The sequence below is a fragment of the Geotrypetes seraphini genome, chromosome 8 (genome assembly GCF_902459505.1).
Source record: "Geotrypetes seraphini chromosome 8, aGeoSer1.1, whole genome shotgun sequence".
Taxonomy (NCBI): Eukaryota; Metazoa; Chordata; class Amphibia; order Gymnophiona; family Dermophiidae; genus Geotrypetes; species Geotrypetes seraphini.
The window spans coordinates 161,537,610-161,559,015 of record NC_047091.1 but is presented as its reverse complement, the minus strand read 5'-3'; the positions used below and the strand labels follow the sequence as shown (position 1 = coordinate 161,559,015).

The 21,406-nt window shown below is 43.7% G+C and overlaps 1 protein-coding gene across 6 annotated transcripts in view; it reads left to right on the top strand.

Annotated features, from left to right (window-relative positions):
• Positions 1 to 1,266: 1,266 nt before the first annotated feature.
• Positions 1,267 to 21,406, top strand: part of TMEM116 (transmembrane protein 116) — a 104,738-nt gene continuing 84,598 nt past the window's right edge. For 3 of the 6 annotated variants that reach the window (XM_033956841.1, XM_033956843.1, XM_033956840.1), the window contains exon 1: positions 1,283 to 1,794. In XM_033956841.1, coding sequence (XP_033812732.1) covers positions 1,741 to 1,794 — 54 coding nt within the window. In that variant the 5' untranslated portion in view covers positions 1,283 to 1,740. Of the gene's footprint in view, positions 1,795 to 21,406 lie in introns of all 6 variants that reach the window. The other 3 variants (XM_033956846.1, XM_033956842.1, XM_033956839.1) reach the window with 3 other exon arrangements.

Below are 21,406 nucleotides of genomic sequence, written 5' to 3'. Positions count from 1 at the left end.
AAGTCGCATAACATCTGGACCTGGAAAGGCCTGGTTGCTCCCCTCTCACCCCACCCCCCTTGTTTTCTTCTCCCTCTTACTTGAACTCAACCTTTCATATTTATTATACATCACAGTTAAACACCAGATTTGATGGTAAATCGAATCACAGCTCTATTTATTGGAACAAAACGTGATAACATTGGATTAAGCATAGTAAAATCATAAACAGTGGTCAATAAGCAGTTTACAAGCCCCATGACCCTGCCCCTGCCAGCAAGGGGGGGTGGCAGGTACCTCCCTGCCCCTTCGAACGGGTCACCAGCCCACCTGGCATCCAATTTCGAACTCGCTACTCTTCTGGCCCTCATCTCCCGATGAGCCCCAAGGTTCGGTAGCTCGAGACCACCGCCGCTGCGACATCCCCGAGCTCCCATCACCAGGAACAAGCTCCACATCCAAGGGAGGGAGGGCAGGAAAGCCGCCGCCGAGGACCGGAAAAGCCTTGTTCCTTGGCGGCCTCTTGCTTTTATACCCTCCCTCCCCTGGTTCCCGCCGCGGCCAATCATTTTAAAATGCCGCAGCGGGAACCCCCCCCCCCCCCCTTCACCCAGTCGGAAACCCTTCCCCTCCCGGGAAGCCAGTCCCAATGGGCAACCAACACGGGCCTACCAGCCCTGTGTTACAGGTGCTCATCGAGACTATCCCTCGGGGTTTTCCTTGCAGAGCAGCGTGAGTTAAATGCCAAGTCACCCGTTCTATTCCTGTGGGTAGCTGGCATTTAGCTCCCATGGCTTGCCTGTTCAAAGATGGTTGTCAGATGGACATTTTTTGTGGATGGTATGGGCAAAAAGTCCCAATTCAGACTTAGAGGACTTTTCTTTTTTAATTCTTTATTCATTTTTAAACTTTCAACAAGTGAAACAAAATACAATCATATACACTTTAGTATCACTTACTAATCATATCAAATACTCTCCCTCCATTATAAAGAATAACACTTTAGCTCAAGATATCATTCAAATAACCCCCCCTCCCCCCTGCACTTTAAACTTAGAGGACTTTCCAAAAATGCTGTTTCACCTGGAAAACAAAAGGGGGGGGGGGGTCACACATCAAAGACCAAAAACCCAAGCCAGATTGATTGACATTGTGGCTTCCTTTACTGTCCTGTACAGCAACATCTTAAAACTAACCAACTTATTGGGGGAAGCAGTAACTGACTCCAGGACCGAGAGAATGAGGCGTGGCCCCGTCCCACTGAGGTCAGCAAGGCGGGACAGGGACTTTTTCCACCGCCGTGCTTCAGTCTGGCTCTTAAGAGGCAGAGTAAGTCCTGCAGTACCGCCTTCACCTCCTCCCTCTCCGCTGCCCCTCTGGGTTCAATGATCTCTTTGGAGGAGCAGAGCAGGCGAGCTGGATCCGGAGCCTCAGCCCTCCACAACATCTGTACTTTGCATCTGTATGGGCAAAAGCGGAGCTGCACCTTCTGATACCCGGGCGATCCCCCCCCCCAAAAAAAAAAAACAACCAAAAACCCAAATATCTGCATCTACTTGAGTTTTGCAGCTTCCCGAAGCTTATGCACAGGGGGAGCAGTAAAGAGAGGGTCCAAGACCTGCAGCCTGGTCGCGGCGAACGAAACCTAAAGGTAAAAACCTAAGGACAATATTTCCCTTTCAAGTTGCCGCTAATCGTTCTTGGAGCAGGTTTCACTTGGCCTGAAGGGACTTGGAGTCGGCTACAGCCCCATCGCATGCAATGGAGGACTCAGATTTGACTAATATGACTAAATTATACGTGGATTACTCCGAGGTGAGTAACAGATGGGAAGGGGGTAAAACGCGGACCTGACGGATCCCTTTCTTTCAGGACTGACTTCAGCGCCTTTCTTTCCTCTGTCAGGGCAGTGCAAGGTACAAGAATTGTGTTCCTCATTAATTGCAAGAGTGAAGGAGCGTTGTAAACGATTAATCGGTTCACCGGGGGTGGGGGGAGGTGTCATCAGGCTATACTGAATTATCTTGCAAATCCCACTCAAGAAGGAAATACAGGAGGTCTTTAGCTTCAACAAGACTTTTTCCCTTTCTAAGCTCCCTAGTGCGTTGTTGGTGTGTTTGTTTCTGGGAAAGAGAGTGAAGCAGTGTGGGAGAGTTATTCGAGAGTCGTTTGTTCAAGGCAGTGGTCCCCAACCCTGTCCTGGAGGACCACCAGGCCAATCGGGTTTTCAGGCTAGCCCTAATGAATATGCATGGAAGAGATTTGCATATAATCGAAGTTATAGGCATGCAAATCTGCTTCATGCATATTCATTAGGGCTAGCCTGAAAACCCGATTGGCCCGGTAGTCCTCCAGGACAGGGTTGGGGACCTCTGGTTCAAGGTGTCATGCAAACTTGGGGGGTGGGGTGGAGGGGTTATATAGGCTTCTAACAGGTTCATCAGATTGTAGATCAGGGATGTCCAAGTCCCTCCTCCAGGGCCGCAATCCAGTTGGGTTTTCAGGATTTCCCCAATGAATATGCATGAGATCTATTTGCATGCACTGCTTTCAATGCATATTCATTGGGGACATCCTGAAAACCCGACTGGATTCCGGCCCTCGAGGACTGGAGTTGCCCACCCCTGCACTAGCTGATGAAAAAAACAAAGAAAGCGTGAGTTTTTCTGGGGTTCCTCTGGAATGAGAAAACCAACAAGTCTGTCAAATACTGTGGTGCTTGACCAGCAATACCTTTATAGTAGAAGCAGCCCGATTTAAAAATAAATGCTTCTATGGCAGGGGTGTCAAAGTCCCTCCTCGAGGGCCGCAATCCAGTCGGGTTTTCAGGATTTCCCCAATGAATATGCATTGAAAGCGGTGCATGCACATAGATCTCATGCAGTGGCGTACCAAGGGGGGGGGGGGGGGGGGGGCGGGAGGGGCGGTCCGCCCCGGGTGCCAGCCCTGAAGGGGTGCTCCCGGCCTTGCCATTCAGTCCCTCCACACCCCCGAAGGACCGCTCACCCCACTGACCTTCCTGCATCACCTGTGAAGCAGCAAGCAGCAGGATCGCGAGGTCAGCTATCCCTGAGCTGCTTGGGCGCTGCTTCCTGCGCCGCGGTCCCGCCCCTCCTCTGACGTCAGAGGAGGGGCGGGAACGCGGCGCAGGAAGCAGCGCAGGGATAGCTGACGTCGCGATTCTGCTGCGGCTGCTTCATAGGTGGTGCAGGAAGGTCAGTGGGGCGAGCGGTCCTTCGGGGGTGGTGGTGGTGGTGGGGACTGAACGGCAAGGCCGGGAGCATAGGTAGTGCTGCTTCATAGGTGGTGCGGGGAGGCCAGGGGGGCGAGCGGTCCTTCGGGGTGGGGCGGGTGGGCAAGCAGGCAGGCATTCAAGGGGGAGGGGGGGTGACAGGCAGGCAGGCCTTCAAGGGGGGGGACAGGCCTTCGGGGGGGGGGTGTGCAGACCTTCAAGGGGGAGGGACAGGCCTTCAAGGGGGGGGCAGGCAGGCCTTCAAGGGGGGACAGGTCTACAAGGGGGGACAGGCCTACAAGGGGGTGGGACAGGCCTTCAGGGGGGGTGCAGGACTTCGGGGGGGGTGCAGGCCTTCAAGGGGGGGACAGGCCTTCAAGGGGGGACAGGCCTTCAAGGGGGGGACAGGCAGGCAGGCAGGCCTTCAAGGGGGGGACAGGCCTACAAGGGGGGGACAGGCCTACAAGGGGGGGGGACAGGCCTTCAAGGGGGGGACAGGCCTTCAGGGGGGTGCAGGCCTTTGGGGGGGGTGCAGACCTTCAAGGGGGGGGACAGGCCTTCAAGGGGGGGACAGGCAGGCAGGTCTTCAAGGTGGGGGGACAGGCCTTCAAGGGTTTGGGCAGGCCTACAAGGGGGTGGGACAGGCCTTCAGGGGGGGTGCAGGCCTTCAGGGGGGGTGCAGGACTTCGGGGGGGGTGCAGACCTTCAAGGGGGGGGACAGGCCTTCAAGGGGGGGACAGGCCTTCAAGGGGGGGACAGGCAGGCAGGTCTTCAAGGTGGGGGGACAGGCCTACAAGGGGGAGGGACAGGCCTTCAAGGGGTTGGGCAGGCCTACAAGGGGGTGGGACAGGCCTTCAGGGGGGGTGCAGGACTTCGGGGGGTTGCAGGCCTTCAAGGGGGGGGGACAGGCCTTCAAGGGGGGGACAGGCCTTCAAGGGGGGGACAGGCCTTCAAGGGGGGGACAGGCCTACAAGGGGGGGGACAGGCCTACAAGGGGGTGGGACATGCCTTCAAGGGGTTGGGCAGGCCTACAAGGGGGTGGGACAGGCCTTCAGGGGGGGTGCAGGCCTTCAGGGGGGGTGCAGGACTTCGGGGGGGTGCAGGCCTTCAAGGGGGGGGACAGGCCTTATAGGGGGACAGGCCTACAAGGGGGTGGGACAGGCCTTCAAGGGGGGGACAGGCCTTCGGGGGGGTGCAGACCTTCAAGGGGGGGACAGGCCTTCAAGGGGGGGACAGGCAGGCAGGTCTTCAAGGTGGGGGGGACAGGCCTACAAGGGGGTGGGACATGCCTTCAAGGGGGGTACAGGCCTTCAAGGGGGGACAGGCAGACCTTTAAGGGGGGACAGGCCTTTGGGGGGGACCCTGGTTTAGAAGTACACAGAGGGAAGGGGGTGTTCAAAGAGACATGCATATGCCAAACTTTGGGGGGGGGGAATGAAGAAATAATGGGTCTGAAAATAGAGGAGAGGGAGAGAAATGATGGACCATGGGATTTAGGGAGGGAAGGAACTGAAAGGGAGAGAAATTGGACACAAGGGATGGTGTGGAGGAGGGATAGAGATACTGGATAGGAGGGTAATTGGGAAAAGAAAGGGAGAGATGGTGGACTCTGGGGTGGTGGGGAAGGAGGGAGAGATGCCGGATGAAAGTGTAGTTAAGAAAAGGTGGATCTGTGGAGGGAGATGAAAAAAAGGAAAGATACCAGACTTCCTGGGGAGGGAAGGGAAATGGAAAGGGAGGACAGAGTTGGCAGATGGATGGTTAGCACGCAGAAAGAAGAAAGAAGGAGACCCTGGCAAGCAAGTTATCAGAAGAAAACCAGAGCCTTGGACCAACAAGATTTGAAATATAACCAGACAACAAAAGGTAGAAAAATTAATTTTATTTTCTGTTTTGTGATTATAATATGTCAGATTTGAAATGTATATCCTGACAGAGCTGGTGTTGGACTGCAAACGTGAGCTAGGATTTAACAGAGAGAGGAAAAGTCCTTTTTGTTTCTTTATTTTATTTACACCACAGCGCCAGTGTGGTTAGGAGAAGCCAAAGGGGGTGAAAAAGCTATAAAACCCACCAGGAGTTTTGAAAAAAATCACCCAACTGGGCAGGAAAATCGAATTGAAAAACCAATTCAATAGGCTGAATCGAATCGAAATTTTTTTTCCTGAATCTGGCAGCATTAGTTTGCGCTACTGTCTTAGACTTTAGGACCTGGGATTGGGGAGAGATGGCATCCTCAGTACTTTATAATGCAAGTGAAACGAGGATTTGGTCAGACTTTTGAAGGGTCTGCAGAAAAAAAATATTGTATAGGCCGGGGACATGAAACAGCAGGAAATGGGAACTTTTCTTCCTTCTATTTTTGTGAATGGAAAGGCTGAGGATGTCAGAGAGTTCAGTTAAAATATGTGCTTTATAAGAAAATATAATAATGTGTTTTATAAAGTTTATAGCATAGCTGGCCTACCCAGTGAGGTGTTTCTAGTGGTGGTGGTGGCAGCGTGTCAATGTGTTGAGAGGAAGAGGTGGTCTGGGAAATTCTGCTGAGCAAACTCCGGGCCCATTTCCACCCCCCAGTTAGTCCACTCCACTCAACTGGTTCACACACTGAGTGTGTCATTGGGTGTTGTGTTGGGATCTCTTCCAGTGGTTTATCAGTATCTCCTTCTGGTCCAAGGAAGGAAACTTTGTTATCCTTAGCATTGACCTACAGAATATGTTTGTAACAGCGCTGCTTGTGTGGCATTAGGCTATGTAGTGATCGAAAGAAAAAAACAGACCTTTGCACATTTTTGCACTATATGGTGGGTGTATGAGGAGATTCACATTTCCTGCTCAGCTAAGTCCATGTGAAGTTACCTTGTGCTGTATTTGACATCTAGCAAGGTCTCTGTTTGAAAGGAAAGATCTAAACTTAAAAATGAAATGGCCAGAAGTTATGGTAAAAGCAGATAGTGTAGCTGGTTTTAAGAAAGATTTGGACAAATTCCTGGAGGAAAAGTCCATAATCTGTTATTAAGACATGGGGGAAGTGTCTGCTTGCCCTGGATCAGTAGCATGGAATGTTGCTACTCTTTGGGTTTTGACCAGGTATTAGTGTCCTGGATTGGCTACCATGAGAATGGGCTACTGGGCATGATGGACCATTGGTCTGACCCAGTTAGGCTATTCTTATGTTATGTTCTCATCTGTAGGGGCCTTTGTTTTCACTTCTTATTTTAATGTATTTTTTTTCTGGGAACTTATCAGTGTTTTTTATAATGGGAACAAAAATGGAAGAGAATTAATGTGTGTGGGATGAGGGGGTAACTAATTTCTTCAGCTAAATAATTCAATCCACTTCAAACAGACATAGGAGAACTTGTGCACCATTCACACACCCTCCAACCAAAAACGTCAAAAGAAAAAAACTGTTCAACAACCTCCTAACACTCGACCCCCAACTCTACAACCAATTGACATCGACCACAGACTGCAAAACCTTCAAAAAGAAATAAAAACCCTTCTATTCAAAAAACACATAAAACCGAACTAACACAATCAGAACTGTCCCAAGCATCACCTGCAACTACTCCATATGTACTTCTGATGTCATGACAATTCAGACATAATTTATGTTATGTTATGTTATGTTTGGAATATAAGAAAATTTTCACTGCCTGTTTCTATTCTGACCATTTATTCCGTTTCATGGTCATTACAAAAAATATTGTTTTACATGGGGGGGGGGGTGTCAAAAAAATGATGGGCCCTGGGTGCCACATACCCTAGGTACGCCACTGATCTCATGCATATTCATTGGGGAAATCCTGAAACCTGACTGGATTGTGGCCCTCGAGGAGGGACTTTGAGACCCCTGTTGTAAATTCACATGCATATCTCTGGGTCTCTCCCTGTCTTTTCTCTTTCAAATTATGAAAGACACCAGTCTCCTGTAATCTCTGTAAAGAAGGTTTTTGATAGAGGTTGAGCTTTAGTTTGGTCAGAATTATTTAATTTCTTTAATTTCTTCTTTATCGCCTACAAGCAGGAAAGCTACCAAGGCAATGAATGCAACAAAGGTCCAAGTGGTTAGGGGGGAAAAACTGGAGGTGATGATAAAGCAACAAATAGCCCTCTGTGGTGATAATTCCCTATCACAGCAGCTAGCTTTGAGAAAATTGAGAACATTTATTCACTTTGTCTAAGTATGGGTAATATGTAATGGGTTCAGCACCCCCAATCATTATGAAAAGTTGGCGTCTATGTTCCCAATAGATCATCCAAAGTTAGACACTGAGTGATGTTCCCTAGGCATGAATTCTATAATAGCAATTGTGTATGTCTAACTTTAGGCTAGCACTTAGGCTAGCTCAATGGTTGGTGTAAATCAGGGATCTCAAAGTCCCTCCTTGAGGGCCGCAATCCAGTCGGGTTTTCAGGATTTCCCCAATGAATATGCATTGAAAGCAGTGCATGCACATAGATCTCATGCATATTCATTGGGGAAATCCTGAAAACCCGACTGGATTGCGGCCCTCGAGGAGGGACTTTGAGACCCCTGGTGTAAATGCTCAGGCCTAACTGCTAGTATTCTATAACCTGTGCGGGCAATTACAGACCCTGCCCCCTTGTACTTAACATACTTTGGATTTTGTGTACACAGATTGTAGAATACTGACTTAGGGCAGTTACTTAGTGCCTTTCAACACCTATAAAAGCCAGTAATTGGTTGTTATTGCCCAGATCAATCATTACAAACATAATTGAGAGTATTCTTTAACTTGTGTGTGCAACCTTGTATGCAAGGAATAAATTTCCACAAACAAGTTTATATAATAAGTATATAATAATATGGCTTCATTAGACATTTTTTAAAATTTCGATTTAGCTTGTCTTTTTTTTCACTGATAGCTCAAGAAGCCTACAGATCTAAGTCTGTACCTAAGATAATGGAGGGTGAAAGGTCACAAGAAGAATCAGTAGGATTCGAAGCCTGGCTTTCTCCTCCTGTTGCTCCTCTAATCACTAGGTTACTCTCCATTCTGGCACAATACTGGTTTTGGAGGGTAGTAATTAGAAGGAAGGATCTTTGCAAGAGGAAGCAGGAGTCAGGACAGACAGGAAATGAAGGTTTGCAGTGTGCAATTGAATATCTTTATTATTATTATCAAGTTTGTTTTCTATTACCAAACATTTATTTGGCAATTGTGGGGTTTTTAATATTTCCTATTTGTCTATTTTATCACTGGCTTCACTTTATATATATATATATATATATATATATATATATATATATATATAAGAGAATGACACGGTGACAAAATTCATCACCGTTCCCGTCCCTGCGGATAACCGCGGAAAATAATCCCATGTCATTTTCTAGTGTCTATTTCAACCTCAGTCCTTCTACACCAGCATTCTTCAAAGCAAAGCTTGCGGGTCAGTGGTTGTGCCCAATTATACTCTGATTCTTCCCTCTTTCCTTACAGAATGACATGAAGATGATTTCCCACGGTTATCCGCGGGGACGGGAACGGTGATGAATTTTGTCACCGTGTCATTCTCTAATATATATATTAAAGTGAAGCCAGTGATAAAATGCAGATTATTAATTTCCACCATGAATTTCATTGAACAATTTATAAACCACCAACCCTTTGTCACAAGTAAGCAATGTACAAGTTTGAAAACATAAAGCATTACAGCTGTCATGGTGTCCTGAGAACTTATCACGCTTTGTTTTGACCCCCCCCAAAAAAAACCTCAAAAAAACCAAAAACCACTCATGATTATAAATATTTAAAATGATTATAAATAATAGAAGAATATCAGTCATGAAGAATGACTTGCCATTTTTCTGGATATCAGAGTTTATTTTGGTAGACAGATAACTATCGTGTTTCCAGGTTCCTCTCGGTCTTTTTTTTTTTTTTTTTATATATAAATCTTTATTAATTTTCCATACAAAAACAGTGCATTGAATTATACATACAATTGACTTTAAGACAGGGGGAAGCTTTAGAACAAACACCAGGAAGTTCTTTTTCACCCAGAGGGTGGTGGATACATGGAACGCGCTACCGGAGGATGTGAAAAGCAGGAGCACGCTACAGGGCTTCAAAGAAGGTTTGGATAGGTACCTGGAAGACAAAGGGATTGAGGGGTACAGATAGGAGTAGAGGTAGGTTATAGGGATAGGATTAGAGAATTAGAGGCAGTTACAAAATCAGTCAGGGACACTAGTCAGGCAATTAGGGACATTAGTCAGGGACATTAGTCAGGCAATTAGGCCTGATGGGCCGCCGCGGGAGCGGACCGCTGGGCAGGATGGACCTCTGGTCTGCCTCAGCGGAGGCAACTTCTTATGTTCTTAGCACTTACAATTGTTCAAAGCAATACTATAAAACATGCCCCCCCCTTTCACCCTATTCAAGAACCTGAATTCTTTCATTTGGTCAATTAATACAACAAAATATAATACTCCCCCTCCCTGGATGTGTAAATCAAATAGTAAATAAGGGGACAGTCCAACTAATCAGTGTTAACAAAATTTGTCAATGGACCCCACGTTAATTTGAATAACTTATTGTTACACAAAATTTCTGCATTCATTTTTTTTCATATTTATAGCATAAACAAAGAATTCCACCAAAAGAAAAAATGAAGTCTATCCCAATTTTTCCAGTTTTTAGTAACTGTTTGCATGGCTATCCCAGTCATGATGGCAAATAGTCTGCTTTTATATCTATCTAATGGAGGTTTAGGTGATAACAATAACCACCTCATAAGATAACGGAATCAAAGACTCCAAAATCAAATTAATTTATCCCCATATTGATTTCCAAAAGATAAGTAGCAAAGGACAATAAAGCAACAAATGATCCTGTGTCCCTATTTCAAGAAGACAGTGCCAGCATCTGTTAGATTTGGAACTGTCTAACTTCTGCAAACGAACCGGGGTCCAAAAAACTCTTATGTAACAGAAAAAACCAAATTTGTCTCATAGATGCTGATGCTGTACATCTCATCCTCCAAGACCAAATCCGTGGCCATTGAGTGGCAGAAATCTGCTGCTTTTATCTCAATGCTCCAAATATCTTTTAGACTAGTATTAGGCTTCTTGTTCAAATATTCAGATATTAATTTATATCACTTGGCTGCCTGAGGCCTTAGCAAATCTGTCTGGAAGCTAAATTGATTATTTAAATTTTGCCACTCAGGGAACTTCTTCTGAATGGCCTGCTTCAACTGCAACCACTTATATGCTTGAGACTTTGTAATACCGAATGATTGTTGCAGTTGTGAAAAATCAAGCATTTTCCCATTTGATAACACATCATCTAAAGTGCATATATCTGCCTGCAGCCAGTGCTTCCAGAGGAACTTAGACTAGAGAGTTGCATGGGGACAGAAATCCCTGCCCGTCCCCGCCAGGATCCTCTCCGTCCCCATCAGGATCCTCTCCGTCCCCGCCAGGATCCTCTCCGTCCCCACCCGTCCCCGCCAGGATCCTCTCCGTCCCCACCCGTCCCCGTCAGGATCCTCTCTGTTCCCACCCGATCCCGCCAGAATCCTCTCCGTCCCCACCTGTCCCCGTCAGGATCCTCTCTGTCCCCACCAGGATCCTCTCCGTCCCCACACGTCCCCGTCAGGAACCTCTCTGTCCCCACCCGTCCCCGCCAGGATCCTCTCCATCCCCACACGTCCCCGTCAGGATCCTCTCTGTCCCCACCCAACCCCTCAAGGAATTACCTCCATCCCCGCCTGTCCCCATAAAAAGCAGCAATTACTTCTGACAGGATCATCAATGCCACAGTTTCTTTTGTGTTTGCGCTGCTGTTTTCTTTGTGGAATCTCTTTGGTGGAATCTTTTTTTTGTTTTCTGTTCAGGTAATTAACTTATAAACCCCCCTCTTTTACTAAGGCTGACGTGTCCATTATATTATATGGACGAACCCTGCTTCCAAAGCTTTCCATCCCCGTGGGAGTCCCGTGAGCCAGAGGGAGGTCCCCGTGGGAGTCCTGTGGGTTAGGGGGGGATTCCCGCGGGAACCCCGCGATTCCTGTTCCCGTGCAGACCTCTAACTTAGACTCACCTATTTGAATCTTGGAGTTCAACTATAAGGATTGACACATGGATTGTTGTACTGGCATAGATGTTAAATTGTTAATGAATTTTAATGTTTTCCATGTGGCACAAAGAATACTATTGTCTTTATAAATCCTTGGCAGCTTGATACTCAAAATATGGCACAATCGTAATGGGACAAAGAACTTTCTGTTAAATGGTTATTTTATAGATCAATATAAATATAACACAGACCATTAAACAAATTAGACTGGTTGCTGGACTTTTGGTTCAGATAGTATTTAAATTTTGAATTTTAACTGTGGGACAAGCCTCAGAACATAGAGTTGATCTTTCCCATATTTGGGACTTCTTCAAAAAGGAGAAACCATCTTCTCTTGCACTCCTTTTTTTTAAGTTCAGTAAGTTTTTATTAAAATTTAATACAAAACAGAAGATTACATTAGGCATCGTGTCAAAGAGATACAAATCCATTAATAGAATAGAAATGCTGTACAATGCCTCCGTGAAGGCTCATGATGTGAAGAAAAGAAGAAGAATGAAAGATAAAGGGAAGGAAGAAGAAAGTAAATGAAAAGTAGGAGAAACATACAGTCCAGAGTGTAAACCAAAAAGGAGCAGGTAACATCTATATGTCTCATAGAGGTATGAATCAAGTTGTTACTTCCAATATAAGCACAAAGGTAGTAGGTTCAACTATATTAGCGAATGTACAATAATTCAAGTTCAAATTATGCTCAAGAAACCCAAGGACATAGGAAATCAGTATTTGTCTGTGTAGGGGAGTTTAGCAAATTCTAACAAGGGAGCCCACAGTCATTCAAATTTTTTCAAGGAACGGGTTCTCTCTGCCGCAATACGTTCAAATTTAACTATCATGCAAACAGTGTTCCACCAATTATTATATTCCACTGCCTCTAAATTCTTTCAATTAGAAAGAATGAGTTTTACAGCTATGAGGACAAGTATATGCAGTAGGCTATCAAAATCTTTTGGGAGTGGCTCCAATGATCCCATACCTCCTACTATAATAGTGTTGAATGACAAGGGGGTGGACACCTGAAGCAAGAAACTGATGTCGGCCCATACTTTATGACAAAAGGCTTGAAGCAATGGACAATCAAATAACATATGTCTCAATGTGCCACTTGAGTTACCGCATGGCCAGCATTTGTCGCTCAGACTACGGTTAAACTTAGCTAGTCGACTGGGAGTCCAATAGACTCTGTGCAGAAGAAAAAAGGAGGTTTGAAGGAAGGACACAGCCTTACATGTATAGGCTGTACAGGACCAAATAGATTGCCAATCTTCCTCGGTCATCTTCAATTATAATTCATCAGATCATCGATTTTCCACTTTATGCAGTCTCTGTGATTTTTGAAGTCTGATAAACTTGTACCACTTAGATGCTTCTTTCATGTTGCAAGAAGTAGAGATACATAGAGATAGTATGTCCGGCGTATCTCCCACTAATGGTTTAGAGCAGAGCAGCCTCAGTATCACATGTCTAAGTTGAAGCCATTGAAATTGCTGGGTGTGAGGTAGACCAGTGGTTTTGCACAACTGTTCAAATGCGACCCATTCGGACCCATTGTATAGCTGACTTATCTGCCAAACCCCCGCTTTTTGCCAAAGTTTCCAGTCAATCAGATTGTTTTGAATCCTGATCGAACCGTTGCGCCAAATAGGAGTGTAGTGTATCTAGCCAGGGTAGATCAAGTAAGGATTCTATCTGTTTGAAAACCATTTTCATTGTTAAAAGTAGATGATCACGAACAAGTTTAGGTTCAGGTGGCTCCTTGAAGGGCAGATATTTGTAGATGATAAGGACAGAGTCGTTCTTTTTCAAAGGATAACCAGACGTTATTGAGTGAAAGAGGAGTGTCACACAGAATCCAGCGAGAGCCCTGCCTAAGTAGAAAGGTGCAGTGATAGTTGAAAAAGTCTGGGAAATTGACTCCTCCATTGTTTTTACCTTGTTTCAATTTGTGTAGTACAATCCTGGGAGTGTTGTTATTCCACAAGTATCTAGACAGAGCAGCTTCTATTTTTTTGTATAATGATGAATGTAGTAGTATTGGCAACATGCTCAGAGAATATAATATTTTGGGTGTTAGCACCATTTTGATGGATTCTAGTCTCCCCCACCATGAGAGATTTAAAGGAGTCCATTTACCAATTTGATTTTTGATAAGCTGTAGCATATGAGAAGAGCAAGACTCTATGGTGGAGTCGATGGTACTTCCGAAATTTATACCCAAGTATTTTAATTTAGTGTTATGTTTGACCATAAATTGATGAACCAATGAATTCAATGGCATAAGTTCAGTCTTGCTGCTATTGAGTTTGTAACCTGATACAGCAGCATACTGTCCTATGATAGAAAGTAGAACTGGGAGAGAATCAGGAGTGGTATATATGAGCACATCGTCCGCATAAGCTGAAAACTTTACCTCCGTATTGCCACAGCAAGCCCCATGGATGCTAGGGTTGGTACGTATGGAGTGTAGGAAAGGCTCAAGTGCCAGATTGAAGAGGAGTGGTGACAGCGGGCACCCTTGCCTTGTGCCTCTAGTGGGGTTGAAAGGACTTGATGCCATACCGTTGGTCCTAACATTAGTTGTAGGTGCCGTATATAATACTTTACTCATGGAGAAAGAAGAGTCATCAAAACCAAACCACTTCAAAGCCAAGAAGAGATAATCCCATTCTATTCGATCAAATGCTTTTTCAGCATCTAGAGCCAACACTAGCAGAGGGGTTTTATTATTGTTTGCATGGTGTATTACATTTGCAAACATTCGTGAGTTATCACTGGAGAGCCTATTTGTCATGAAGCCATTTTGTTCAAAGCCAATCAATTTGGGGAGCATGTTCTGCAGACGAGTTGCAATTATTTTTGCGTATATTTTCGCATCCACATTGATGAGGGATAGTGGACGATAATTGGAAACATGAAGGGGATCTTTGCCAGGCTTAGGCAAAACTATTATGCTAGGTTCTGTAAATAAACCCTTTACTCTTCCAGTCCGGATGAAGTAGTCATATAGTGAGATAAGATGAGGGGATAATGGATCCTGAAAAGTTGAATAGAATTCGGATGCGAGTCCGTCCGGTCCAGGTGCTTTCCTTTTTGCCATCTGTTTCAAAACTAATCGTATATCACCTTCAGCAATTCTCGAGGACAAAGTAGCATTATCAACTTCAGTAAACGTGGGATGTGATACATCAGACAATATCTTAGATGTGTCTGGAGTGGCAATTTCAGATGTGTACAGATCTTCGTAAAACTGAAGAAATGTTTGGGATATTTGACCAGGATCTGTAGTAAATTGACCTTCAGACGTAACAATGGCAGAGATATTTAGTCTTTCCTTCTGAATTTTCAGGAATCTTGCTAACGTGCTCCCTGCTTTATTGTTATCACATTAATAACTGGCTTTCTGCATAAAGATGGCATTATCCGCTTTCCTACTAAGCAACAAATTGTAGTCAATTCTCGCTTGATGTAATGACTTCAAAATAGTAATATCTGCTGGATTGATTTGATGGCAGTTTTCAAGATCTTTGATGGATTTCTCACAGTCATACAATTGTTTGTTCAGAGATTTTGTTTTGCAAGCTTGATAGGAAATAATAACCCCTCTGATATAGGCTTTGAAGGCATCCCACAAGGTCGGCCATCCTGTTTCTTCAATCTTATTGAATTCGAAATATTCAACGATGGCTTTGCGAACGGTCTCCACAAAGGCAGGTTCCTGTAATAATGCATTGTTAAATCTCCATGCTGACCCTTTTTTAGTTATGTAGTTCTATCAAAGGTAAGTTCAATGGAGGTGTGATCAGAGACTGAAATCTCATTTATTGCAGATTGCGATATACTATTCAGGAGGTTATTGCTCACCAAGAAAAAATCAATTCTAGAGTAAGAATTGTGTGGGGCAGAATAGAAAGAATATTGTTTATCATTTCCATGCATGAGTCTCCATATATCTACTAATTTTAATTTTGTGATCATATTATGTAAGCTCTTCTATGCTTGAGTGGGTTTGTGTTGTACATTCGATTTTCTGTCAATGATAGGGTCCAGTATTAGATTAAAATCGCCTACTAAGATATGAGCTTGTGATTTGTCTTCTAGTATAGCAGCCAAAAGCCCATTGAAGAACTCTGGCTTATCTTGATTGGGTACATAAATATTAATCAGCAACATCTCCTTCTGATTGATGAGAATATTGACTTTGATCCATCGACCTTCAGTGTCTGTTGTTTGGGACACCAATTTGATGTTATCACACTTTCTGATTAGTACGGCTGTGCCATTTTTCTTTTGCAATGCAGGAGAAGCAATAACTGGTAGAGACCAATTTGTCTTTAATTTGGCTGATTCCACCATATTTAGGTAGATTTCCTGAAAACAAACTATGTCAGGGGATTTCTTCGAAATATAGTCTAGAATCTTTTTACGTTTGATAGGATTATTAAACCCCTTGACATTTAGAGATAATATTTTCACCATCTAGAGTATTTGAAACGGCTGTCATATGTGAAAATTGATAGACTGAGAACCTCAACCTGAGCACAAGGGAGCAGGAAGTAACAAACAATACCAATGGAACGTAATACAACATACAGGTGTACACACAAGCTGTTCCGTCTTAACAGAGACAATGAACAGAGAACCCCCATGGGTAGAGAGTGCATAAGGGTAGCATAGTCACAAAACCGGCAGTGTAAATTATGAGTCCTTCAACATCAGAGTCAGTGATGAAACAGGTGAGCTAGACATGTGCTCAATCATAAAAATATGACACAGATCCAACTATAACATGGCAACAGTATATAGTAGAACAACAATTTGCAAACTAGAGCAATACCGTGATGTCAATACATTGTATTTGGAAAAAGCATACTGTGAATGTTGACCATATGGTGTGTCAACCACATGTGGAACACCAGAGTTGATGTCTAAATAAACCCAAAAAGAGAATGAATATGATAAGGTAGTTGCTGACTTATCCATAGAACTTTAAACATACTGGTAGTTAGTTAAGTAATGATGCAGAACTTGTATTACATCTAAAAATAAAGAAATGACAGGCAAACGGATAATACTGAACATCCACCATAGATGGAGTGCCCTTGATTATCTAATTGTACAGCTATTCATGTACTTGAATACATGCAACTCTTAAATGAGAAGAGCATATTACAAAACATTGAAATTAATTAATGACGGTTCATCCAGCGCCCTCAAATATCTAAAAGTGAAGATACTACCAAGATACATTGAAAATTTCATTAGAGGGTAAAATTGAAAAGATTATCCTGTAGATGGCGTGAAATCGATATGATCAGGAAACTAAAACAATAAATTAATGCAAACACTACATGAGGTTGCATTATGCGTTCAGAATTAATCATATACTTCATAAATTAATAAGAAAGAGAAAAAATAGCATTTCATAGCACCACTAGCAGCCACAGTAAAATTTAAAATTGGAAAGCGTATGCTGAGTGAGTCATGAAGTTGATTCAAACAGCCTGGAAAACAGTAAAGATGATTGAAGACAATTAATGTTATAATGCGATCCCTTCCCAAAGCCGCATCTATCGTTCAATTGATTTGAGAAACATTACAGATCATTGCATAGAAATCACCCCAAAGCCCCAATAAGTTACACAATTGATAAATGGAAGCTGGATGAGACATGCAGTCGAAGTACGCTGGATGTTAAACAGCAAAAATAATTAAGGAGAAGTGATAATATAAAACTAGCCACGACAGAAAACTACAGACATAGCATCAAAGACAACAAATCAACTAATGATATGGAAAAAGTCACAATTAATACAATGAATTGTAAAATGTCATGCCGTATAGCTACATTTAACGCATCAAAATGTAATCCAACAAGCAATTAATACGTATGTGATGAAATTTCATGTATACATTATTAACCTGAGTGGGTATAAAATGGGTAAGCACATGTTAGACACTTCCTAGCTTGGATCAATTCATAACTATGTGCGAAAGAACCACAGCGAAAGCAATATTCTGTATCGAGTCTACGGGGAGCGATCAAACGTAGAAGAAATTGATTTCTATACCATAATTATTAAATAACAATAAAGAGTATGTTACCGAAAGCTATACCTGTTTAAATCGTAATTGCCCGCATGTTTAGATATATGAAACTAACGGATTGCCAGCAACAACATATCTAATCTAATCTAATCTAAACCTTAAGTTTATATACCGCATCATCTCCATGAGAATGGAGCTCGACACGGTTTACAAGAACTTAAAATAGTGGGTAGAGAAGAAGAAAAAGGATTACATGAACTTATGTGTAGAAGGGGGGAGAGAAAGGGGGGAAGGATAGAGCTACAATTTGCTGAAAAGCCAGGTTTTCAGTTGTTTGCGGAATAACTGAAGGGAGCTCAGGTTCCGCAGCGGGGTGGTGAGGTCGTTCCAAATACCTGTGATTTTGAAGAGAAGGGATTTTCCCAGTTTGCCTGAATAGTGGATGCCGCGTGGAGAGGGGAAGGCTAGTTTAAGCCTTTGGGCAGTTCTGGAGGAGTCGGGACTGGAGGAGTTGAAAGACAGTGGGATAAGAGGAGGCAGGATTCCATGAATGATCTTGAAAGCCAGGCAGGAACATTTGAAATGGATTCTGGAGATTAATGGGAGCCAGTGAAGTTTGGCAAGGAGTGGGGAGGCATGGTCAGACTTGCGTTTTGAGAAGATCAGTTTGGCTGCAGTATTCTGGATTAGCTGGAGTCTTAGAATACTTTTTTTTGATAGATTTAAGTAGATGGCGTTGCAGTAATCTAGTTTGGAGAGGATGATGGATTGGACAAGGATGGCAAAGTGTTGTTGGCTGAAGTAGGATCTAGCTTTCCTCAGCATGTGAAGGCTGAAAAAGCATGATTTTGCCAAGGAGTTGAGGTGGTCATTGAGGGAGAGAGAGGAATCGATAGTGATACCAAGGACCTTGCATGAGAACTCGAGCTGTAGTGTATCGCCTGTGGGTAGTGCGAAAAGTGTGGGCAGGTGTTCGAATTTTGGGCCGAGCCAGAGTAGTAGAATTATGTCCTAAGTAATAACAAAAGCTGAGAACATAACACTGTACCTACGGTGATAGACAAACAACACTCATTCTGCTGTGCAGTTCAGATATATTAAGGATAAAAAAAAGGGTTAGAATAACATCAGCTATAGTTATAACTCTCAGGCAAAAGAAAAGTCATAACGTGAACGGAGATGTCGAAGAGGAGAGCTGAGATCTACGTGGCACCAGGATCATAGCCGCCATACTGTTTTCATGCATCAGGAATGCAGCGAATCTCTCCACAGCTCATCCGAGTGATGTTGGAAAGATTAAACCCTATCGATGCTTGTCGGCTGTAGCTCTTCCAAGTAATCTGAAAGCGACTGAGGAGCAGTGAAATTCCGGGTCTGGTTGTTCACTGTAATCCTCATCGTGGCTGGGTATAGCATGCCAAATTGAGCTTTGAGCTCTCGAAGTTTAGGTCAGAAGGCAAGTAATTGTTTTCGCCGTTGAGCCGCATTTATACTGAGGTCCGGTACGAATAAGATGGTATGTGTGTCCAGCTTGATTGGAGCCTTGAGTTTCGCTTTTTGCATCACCTCCGTTAATTGTGTGTAGTGAAGGAAGCGAACTATAATGGCTCCGGGGTATCTCGCATTGGCCGGTCTAAACGCTGGCACTCTGTGAGCCCGCTCCAGCTCAAATTCCCGTGCAAATTGGATGTTGAGGATTTCGGGGATGAGCTTGTCCATGTAAGCCACAATGTCCGCTCCTTCCTTGCCCTCCGGGACCCCAAAGATTCTTATATTGTTACGTCTCGAGCAGAGGTTAAAATCTTCGAGATCTTTTTCTAGTTGGGCCACCTTCTTAGATTGAGTCTGGAGAGACTTGATAGCGGCTTGTGCAGTAGCTTGCTTAGCTTCTACACCGTCTACTCGAGCAGACAGTTGACTTATTTCCTGTTTCAAAGAAGCTAACTCGCTTCTGATTTCAGAGGTGTCTTCTTTCGTTTCATTGATGGTGTCCCTCATGGCCCGTACCTCCATTATAAGAGTCTGAATGGAATCGGGGTCCGCTTTGTCGTCAGCCGTCTTTTGTGGAGATGTAGGCTCAGGTTTGTGGCATTTGCCCACCTTGGACAAAGCCATCAGGTGTTAGAAAAGTAAATATTCAACTCAAAATTTATTCCGTTTGGAATAACACTGATGTTTGTTCGATTGTTTGACTTCTGATGCCGGAGCACAAGGACTACACCGCTATATCTTATTGCGCCCTCTAGCGCCCCTCCCCCCGCACTCCTTTTAACATCATAGGCTTGAGACCCACCTCCCTACCGACTAACTTTATTATTTGATTAATTAATGGGGGACATGAGTTGATATTCTAATATCAGCTGGTCCGGAAGATGCTCTAAGACTTCAGGAAGGATCCAATATATACCCTGCCACATAATGAAAGCTTGATGATATCTATAGAAATTTGGGAAATGTACCCCCCTCCCCTCCCGCCGATTGTGGTTTTTGCAAAGATACTAAGGCTATTCTATCAGATTTATCTGTATTCTAAATTTATTGCAAATTGAAGTGAGCTGTCAAGATATGTTAACCGATGTGTTTTATTCACTGGATTGTTCAGTTTTTATTTTTATGTGTGTGAACTGCATTGAACCAAAAGATATTGCAGTGTATAAATAAACTTTTATGTTATGTTTCGGTATACTCATGCTGGGTTTCTCAATCTGCTTCTCATGGAGCCCCATGCAAGTCTGTTTTTCAAGATTTCCACAATAAATATGGATAGAGTATATGTGTAAACAATATTAAAAAAAATTCACTCCATTAAAGCAAAACCAGCCGAATGCATGCTGGATCTATCACATGCTTTTTACTTTTGATAGGCTGTTGTGTGTGTGTTAATGCCGCGATTTTGCACTGGCTTCTCTGTGACAGTACACAGAGGGATTTATCTTCTAACAGTGAGTAAAGGGAAGTTCATTCCATCTTCACGTATAATTATGGTTTTTGAGCACTTTACTAAGAAAATTTCATTTTGCCTTTCTAGGTTACCTTGCATTTCAGTTGAAGCCCTGAGGCAGTGGCGATTCAGCCATAAAACGATAATCGGCCTTTTCAGTATGCTTTATTGCAACTAACTTTTTCTGCTAACTAGTGGGGAGAGTGTGGCGCAATTGTTAAAGCTACAGCCTTAGCACCCTGGGGTTGTGGGTTCAAACCCATGCTGCTCCTTGTGATCCTGGGCAAGTCACTTAATCCCCCCCATTGCCCCAGGTACATTAGACAGATTGTGATCCCGCCGGGACAGACAGGGAAAAATGCTTGAGTACCTGAATAAATTCATGCAAACTGTGCTGAGCTCCCGTGGGAGACTAGTATAGAAAATTTAATAAATAAATAGTGTGAAAAGTTTCAGCCTCTGATAACCAGAGCTGGTATTGTGACATCACAATGCCTCATTCCACCAATGCCTAAGAGCCAACCTCAGCAGTGATGTCACAATGGCTTGATTGTCCTAGACTTGGCTCACTTTTACTACATTTTGATTTCTAGAGTGAGGCAGTGGTTAAAGCTACTGAGGTTGTGGGTTTGAACCCATGCTGCTCCTTCTGACCCTAGGCAAGTCACTTAATCCCCCATTGCCCCAGGTACATTAGATAGATTGTGAGCCCACTGGGATAGACAGGAAATAATACTTGAGTACCTGAATAAATTCATGTAAACTGTTCTGAGCCCCCTTGGGAGAATGGTATAGAAAATTGAATAAATAAATAGTGTTTTTGTAAAGTTCTCATTAGCTACCAGTGCACAGCGCTTTTGTTTTAATGGAGTGAATTTTTTTATATTGTTTGCATTTCCCCTCCATTCCCTATTTTTGCCAGCCTTGTAAGGTATATTTGTATGCACTGCCTCCATTGCTTAGGATTCCCTGAAAACTGGATATATACCAGGAGCATGAAAACCTTTTCCCATTTCCACTGAATGGGGTTATCTTTTTAATGGTCTTCCTTAACTGCCCTCTGCTTGATATGCATTTTAGCCCAACTGCATAGGG